This window comes from Amblyomma maculatum, chromosome 3 (genome assembly GCF_055883805.1).
Source record: "Amblyomma maculatum isolate TAMU_Amacu chromosome 3, ASM5588380v1, whole genome shotgun sequence".
Lineage (NCBI taxonomy): Eukaryota > Metazoa > Arthropoda > Arachnida > Ixodida > Ixodidae > Amblyomma > Amblyomma maculatum.
Genome location: NC_139346.1, coordinates 128,807,426 through 128,815,476, shown reverse-complemented (window position 1 = coordinate 128,815,476; position 8,051 = coordinate 128,807,426). Strand labels below are relative to the sequence as shown.

The window sequence follows — 8,051 nt, the reverse complement described above, 5'->3', positions numbered from 1 at the left end:
GGCGACCAGGTGGGCCGTATGGTCCGCCGGGTCTCCAATTAGTGTGGGGGGTTACAAAGTAAATATGCCTTGCGGCTGGCACATGCATTCCTTACGAGTGGAATTCTCTACTCAACGCCCTACTTTCACGTGCGCAAACATGACGAGGACCGACTCAAGGTCATACATCGCAAAGTTATCAAACGGGCTCTTGACCTCCCGTTGCCACATCCAACCAGCGTTGGTTGGACCTAGGCATGGTCAACATCTATCGGGAACTCCGAGAGGCCCATATTTCAAGCCAATACACGCTCCTATCACAAACGCCATCCGGTTGCCGCATTCTTGACCGACTACACATCCAATGCACCACCCCGTTTGAGGAACAGGTAAGAGCGCCAGAACGCTGGAGACGCGCCCTCAGGGTCAGACCCATTTCCCGCAACATGTCAGACTCTAGTCATAATGGCCGTCGTCAGGCGCGTGCGGAAGCACTGGAGTGGCATTATGGCAGACAACAACATGTATACTACGCGGATATTGCCGGTCCCTACCGTGAAAGGTGATTCACCGCTGCAGTGGTCCACAACACCAACACAGTGGCAGGACTAACGTTCCAGGCCCACAACACAACATACGCGGAAGAAATCGCAATTGTGCTCGCACTCTCCCTCCTACAAGTAAAACACATCAATACCGACTCCAAGGGGGTCCGCCGGAGTTATGAGCTGGGTTGGATACCTCCTCTAGCCAAGCGTATCCTACGAAATTGCTGTCGGTCCAGCGACCCTAGAAATTGTAATCTCATCTGGGCTCCAGCCCCGCTGGGGTGGTGCAGTGGTAAGACGCCCGACTACTGTGCCGGAGTTCCCGGGTTCGAACCCGACCGCGGCGGCTGCGTTTCGATGGAGGCGAAACGAAGTGGCGTCCGTGTGCTGTGCGATGTCAGCGCACGTTAAAGATCCCCAGGTGGTCGAAATTACTCCGTAGCCCTCCACTACGGCTCCTCTTTCTCTCTTTCCACTTTCATTCCCACCTTCCTCCCTTCCCTTACGGCGCGGTTCGGGTGTCCACAGAGCAAGTGTGACAGTTACTGCGCCTTTCCCTTCCTTTGAACCAATTTAACTTAACTTTATCTGGGCTCCCGGCCATGAGGGACTCCTGGGCAATAAGCCAATCAGGCGGCCCGTGCGCTCTCTTCCCGCACACTCAAACTTGTTTGGGAAGTCTACTCCGAGCCCACGCAATGTCTTATTACATTCAAAGAAATTATCACGTATAAGAAAAGCCAGCGCCGCTTTCCGGAACCATGTAAAGGTCTCCGGAGAGCGGACGAAATGCGCCTTCTCAAAATTTTTACATACACAATGCTGTGCCCGGCAGTCTTGAAGCACTTCAATACACACTTTGATGGGGGCTGCAGCTTGTGTGTAGCGACCTTTTTGGACGTTTTTCACATGGTCTGGGCCTGTTCATCCAATCTCAACCGTTCCCAATACTTCATTATCCACCCTTCTAGGGAGGCCTGTGAGGCGGCGCTGCTCAGCTGCCATGACCTACAGTCCCAGCGGACTTTGGTCACCAGGGCGCGAGCGGCTAACGCCGCTCCATTGGGGCTCCGTTGGGGCTCCGGAATAGGAGCTCTACCTAGATTTGTGAGAACCTGGGCCAATAGGGTTTTTGGTCCAACACCTCCTTGTACAAAGAGTAAATAAATGTTTGTCACCACCACCAAATATGGAACGTTAGTTTCACGGCTGAGCAGTCGAAAGCCTCATTCATTTCCTCCCCTGCGGTGCGCAAAGTCGAACTTCTGTCTGTGCCTCATCCCGCCTAGGCAACAGCAGTAAGCACAGAGAGGCAGTTGGTTTTGTTTGGTTTGTGGGGTTTAACGTCCCCTAGCAACTAAAACTATGACAGACACCGTAGTGGAGGGCTCCTGGAATTCCGACAACTTGGGGTTCCTTGATGTGAACTGGTAGCGCCTTTAGCGATGTCCATACATAGCAATCTGGAGTGCATTCTGAAAATGTTTACTAAATGGTCCAGCGCACTACCATTGCACATACTTTGAATTACGCCTGTATGTCAAGCCTTTCATTTGCCATTTTTCTCGTTGATGCTTTTATCGCCCTGCATATCTGTCGTAGACGTGTACGTGATAAGTGAAATTCCCGCATAGTCGGTGCAGCCGATTTCCAAAGGTCACTAACCGAACATTCAGAAAAAAACAATAACAGACAATTATTTTTCCCGTTCGATGGAGCAGCATAGAGGACTAGGAATCACGAGGCGCAGAAATTCCCGCCTGTGTTCAACCACACGCCGTGATATACGTTAGCGCATGTCCACAATGGGTTCTCTAATAGTAGACGTATTTCGTCGATACATTAAACCACAGGCCACGACAGCCGCTTTTCGATGGAGGTGAAAAGTAAGGCACCCGTGGGCTGTACCATGTCAGCGCACGTAAAGAACATCAGGTGGTTCATATTTCCGGAGCCCTCCACTACGACGGGTTTCATAGCCTGCGTTACTGTGGGACGTTAAACCCTATAAACCAATCAGCCAATAAACCTTAAAATTTAGTTCTCAATGTGAACTCATTGTGTCGGCGTATTGTGAGACTGACGTTGCTTTTACATTTAAATTGAAAACGGTGTGTGACGGTGAACACAAGTGACGCCATAGAGGTTTGGATATCGATGTTTTGTTTGAAAAAAATTAACTTCCCACGCCTTTTATCAGCCTGTGATGGCGCCAGATGCGTCTAGTAGCAACACGTGAGGTCTCTCGAAAGAGCCGGTAAATAAACTCAAGAAATATTGTTACGAAGCGGCAAGCCGATGAAGACAGGAGACAAAACATGACCGATGACGATGGTAGATGACGTTTAATGAATGTCCGCGGGCCTAGCGCGAGCGCTTCTGCCCGCGCCACTGCCCGCTTCTTCTTCCTTGTCGTCCGTAACATGACCCGGGGCCACCGAGCGATCGTCCCGATCGTGGACGAGGAAGTTTAGCGATGTTAATGATTTCATGGCATGATGATGGGCGCGTCTGGATGCTTGGAGAAGAGGAAGAAGGAAGAATAGAACGGCTTGCCGGTACGATGTCTGATGCGTAGGTGATCCGCCTCCCTTGGAGCTGTCAACCATCCGTCACCAGAGTCCATGGGACCGATGGCTCGAGGTCACGTTGGGCAGCTTGGGCGGGAGTTGCGTGTTCGTGTCCATCGGTTCCTTAGGGTCATTCGGCTCCTTCATCTCGGTTCTGATTGGTATGTCTGTTCTCCTTGTCTTCAGGTCCGGGCTGGGGGCTGGGCGGTGGTAGTTGTTCAGGTCTGGGCTTGAAAGGCTGGGGCGAAGCTGCTCGGCGATGTCCCTGGGCCCTCGGTGATGATTCCGGCTTGAAGATGGCGTCGATGCTCCAAGGCGAGGATGGGGGTGCCGTACGCCGCACCTCCAACCAAATGTTACGAAGCGGCAAGCCGATGAAGACAGGAGACAGAACATGACCGATGATGATGGTAGATGACATTTAATGAATGCTCGCGGGCCTAGCGCGAGCGCTCCTGCCCGCGCCACTGCCCGCTTCTTCTTCCTTGTCGTCCGTAACAATACCTTTCCAATAGAAATAATGAATAGCTATGCGAGTTTAGAATTGGATGGTACAAGTGGAAGTAGGCGAAAGGCCAAATGAATGTTGACATAAATGAGCACTTGTAGTGTCAATTCTTTCATCTTCCATCCATTTGGCGGTGTAAGGCGTTTACGATCAATCTATGATTACCACGTAGACATTACTATTTCTTGATATTTTCTGCCCAGTGGATATCCCAGAAGCAATGCGATGCTGAGTGGTGGGCTTATAAAAGGTTGTTTTTCGGAAGGAAAATCACAATAAGGTACAGCAGACCCTTTGCTTGCTTCCCACGGGGCAGTGTGTGTAACAGTTCTGTGCAGAGAACGTGTTACGAAAGGGTCTTGATTTCTTCAAAAGGCAACATCTAAGCAAAAATCCAATGATGAGTAAGAAAATGGTGTCTGAAGCTAAAATATTTATAAGTGACTCACAGCGCACCGTTCTTAATTTTACTCATGGCCGTATTTCAGTCGAAGCATTTTGCGTGCTCATATAAAATTCTTCTAAACACCAGACCCTCCTGCTATGGGCTCCGCCGCACATGGGTCTCATGGGTAATGAGGGGGCACAAGAGTTAGCTCGAGGGCTCACTTTGCGAGCAGTTTATCATCCCACCCTGCATGCCTGCCGTGGTCAGGAATGACACCATAATCACTTCACGCGACCAGTTCCAACACTGTCGTCTTTCTCACCAACTCTATCCAGGTCCACACCAAGGCCGTCATGTGGCGCCAACTCCAGACGGACACTTTCCCAAATCCCAAAAGATTCCATGATATATTTCAAGAACGGTATATGCCGATGTGTAAACACTGAAATATCCCAGCAGACCGACAACACATGCCAGCACCCACACAACATTCCTGAGAGACTTGTCTACGCAGCTCTACTGGGGACGACCAACAAAAACAAAAGCTTGCCAGTCTCGCTCTAGAGGCTGCCAAATTCCAAGAAGTCCTGGCCGACCTACATCTGGGCCTTCGGCCCCTTGATTATTTTAATAAATGTTTACCGCCCAACCAAATGCCGCGATATGACGCCAGTGATTAGGGGGAAAAACAGAAGACGAGGAATTTTCGCGATTTTAGTTGCCACTGCACCCGCTGCCACTGGGCATTAAATCAGGTAGATGGCGCTGTATGTAGATATTCTAACTTTACAAAATACATGTCCAATGTAGAACATATTGTTGACATGCATATAGTGCTAATAAGCAATGCGCCGGTATTATGAGGAGGAGGTCGATAACGCACAGCTGCCCTGATTTTAATAATATAGCGCGAGCGTTGAGTGAACTACTGGTCAGCGCCTTATAACGGCGATAAGCGTGCAACAATGCAAGAGTTTACACACGCGCGTGAAGGCAGAGCGTCGTCTGCTACGTGGTTGCGAGCACGAGGACACACGTCCTGCCCAATACCAGTCCGCAAGATACCTCCAAGCCGTAGAGCGCATGCGCATGATTAATATGTGAGACTGCATGATACGTGATTTCTTTCTGTTTCTCTCTTTCTTTCTCTTTTTTGCCTATTATGGGAGGCTAGCCTGACAATGCAAAGTTGTGATAAGAAAAATAAAAGAAACGAAATATAGTAGCACATTGAAATCATTGCCTGGATCGTGATAAACGGGGTTTCAACCAGCTCTTTACAGTGTCTCGACGGTATAAAAAGGCATCTCCACTTTCGAGCGCCCTAACGGCGGAGAATGCCTCCACGCGTGCCACCAGAACAACGCCACCGCGCCATCGCAATGTCGCTTTGCGTCAAGTCGCAGAAAGAAATCGCCAAGAACTTTCAAGTCACTCGGGTTACCGTAGCAGGATAGTTCTTGATTATCGCGACGAAAGGCGCATTTGTGACGCTCCTCGACATTTGAGGCGCAAGACAACCGAAGAAGAGGACCATGCCATTGCTGCCGCGGCTTGTGCAGCGCCCTTCTTGACTGCTGGCCAATTGAAGAAGGTTGCTGGAGTGGACTTGAGTGACAATTTGGCACGTGTCAGACTTCGAGAAGCACGTCTTCGCAATCGAGTTGCTGCCCAGAAGCCCAAGCTTTCGGCGACTAACAAGGAGAAAAGGCTAGTTTGCACGCGATCATATTGAATGGACCATGGAGGGCTGGGAAAATGTCTTCACAGACGAGTCCACGGTTTGCACGGAATGAAACCATCAACATAAAGTTTACCGGCCAGACCTCATGAGGTAGGTGATTTAGAATTGTTCATTTTTTTTATTTGGCTATGTTTGGAATTTGCTTCACGGTGTGACATGTGATAATTTCAGCGGTCGCTGTTCAAAAAATATATGATGCAGCACAGGCGGGTAAACAGGTTCCTAAATAGAATTACTTATACTTGGTTAAATTTGAAAAATTTTTGCTGAGATTGTGGATGGATTATACTTACATGTAAAGAGGAGGTGTATTGTCGCTGCAATATTTTCCTTAGGTGTCGTTTAATATTGTCTAGTAGCCATTCACACAATTCATGTTGTTTTTAAAATTTTCTTCCACTGTTGCAGGTTTGATCCACACTATGTTCAGAAGGAGGTCTAGTGGCAGGACGGGTGTAAACATTTGGGGTGTAATAAATAAGGACGGCCTTGGCCCACTACGTCGTATATCGGGCGCTTCTGCGCAGAAGCGTACCTGGAGATAATTAATGAGGAGCTTCTTCCCCATCTTCTGAACGGCCCTTTCACGGAAGGTTGCTTCTACCTGCAGCATGACCTGACACCGGTGCATGCTGTACGCGCCGTGAAAGAACATCAGGGACAACTAGGCATCATGATGTTGTCTTGGTCTCCCCAGGGAGCTGACCTCAATATAATTGAAAATCCTTAGTCCAACTTGTCAAAAATGAGTCTGCACGATGCATCGCCAGACGACTTGTGGGAAGCCGTAGGAGGAGGGGTATCTTAAGAATGAATCGCCAGTGCTCTCGCCACTTGTGTCCTCCTAAGAATAGCTTCAAAATTACCACCTTTTCTGAGATAGCGCTAACACGAGGGACGCTTACAAAAAGTGAATATGTGTTGGGCACTCAGTATATACGGCTGCAAGCGCGCTTACGTAGATTGTGTTGGTGATGACCCTGGTGAACTGTTCGCTGATGAGGCCTACGCACAGCATGTGCAAGCCCTGCACACTGTACGAGAACGAGACGATATGCAGGAGGCTCAGGTTACGGTAGCCCGGTCCCAGAACGCTGATCAGCAGGAAAATTGTGGCTGCCGACAGCTGCGATTATAGTGAGACAAATTAGAACACTATTGCTTTCACGGTAGACATCAAGCACCACTAAAACGACGTCGCCAAGCGTACCACTTCGAGGGCGTTGAATGCCCCGCTGGGCGAGGTGACGTAGATGCTGGTGACGCCCACTTGCGACCAGACATGCTGTAGACTGGATGTGTTGCCGGAAAGGACGTCCTTCACCAGCTCGGCCATTACGCCTCCCCGACCTTGGTGCCTTTCTTCTTCTTTCTTCCCACAGCTCCCATTCTATAAATAATCTCGACGGAAAAATACGGAGTCGAACGGGTCTCTGGAGCCAGCTAAAAATAACATCGATAGAAGTCAGTGAAGAGCAGTTGCCGCAAAGTATAATCACTCATTACTGGCCATCGAGTATATATTAAGGCGAAAGCCTTTAAATAGCTCGTGCTGTCGTGGACAAAGCGTGTCCTGCTTTTGAAGCGTTCTGATTGGCCGAGGCGGGATGCATCACTGCCATCTGCAATGCCCTGCAGTGGTCACGGCGCTCGACTACTGCACCCAAGGAAGCGGGACCGAATCCCGGTTTCGGCGGCTGCGTTTCAAAGGAGGCGATACGGAGTGGTGTACGTGTGCTGTGCAATGTCAGTGCACGTTAAAGAACCCCAGGTGGTCGAAATTTCCGGAGTCTCCACTACGGTGTTTCTCATAGCCTGAGTGGCTTTGGGACGTTAAACTCCACCAACCAACCAAACCAACCAACACTTGAATGCACGCCAAAGAAGGCCACCCGAGAGGAGCGATGGTATACTGTCCAAACTCACTTGCCGGCGAAAGTGGGTTAGATACTGCGTTATGCACTGCAACGAATGTCCACAAGAGGCTAACGATGGGGGGCAAATTATAGGATAGGAAGGGTACGCAAGTGTGGCATTGCAGATGGCAGGAACGCTAGACAAGATGAGACCTCAGGCTTTCGCCTTTCACTACATTAGTCGCTAAAGTCCCTCGTAATTATTGGTCAGAAGGCGTATTGCTACCGCGTCAGAAGGCGTATTTGCTACCGCGTATTTGTCGAACCCGACCACGGCGGCTGCGTTTCGATGAAGGCGAAACGAAGTGGCGTCCGTGTGCTGCGCGATGTCAGCGCACGTTAAAGATCCCCAGGTGGTCAAAATTACTCCGTAGCCCTCCACTACGGCTCCTCCTTCT

The 8,051-nt window shown here is 49.8% G+C and overlaps 1 protein-coding gene across 1 annotated transcript in view; it reads right to left on the bottom strand.

Moving 5' to 3' along the window:
* The window catches only part of LOC146195994 (uncharacterized), a 10,942-nt gene extending 3,869 nt beyond the window's left edge, over positions 1-7,073 (bottom strand). Inside the window, exons 1-2 of the mRNA XM_084596314.1 lie at positions 6,948-7,073; positions 6,696-6,863 (exon numbers count right to left, since the gene is read on the bottom strand). Coding sequence (XP_084452440.1) covers positions 6,696-6,863; positions 6,948-7,073 — 294 coding nt within the window. The remainder of the gene's footprint in view (positions 1-6,695; positions 6,864-6,947) is intronic.
* Between the last annotated feature and the right edge of the window lie 978 nt (positions 7,074-8,051).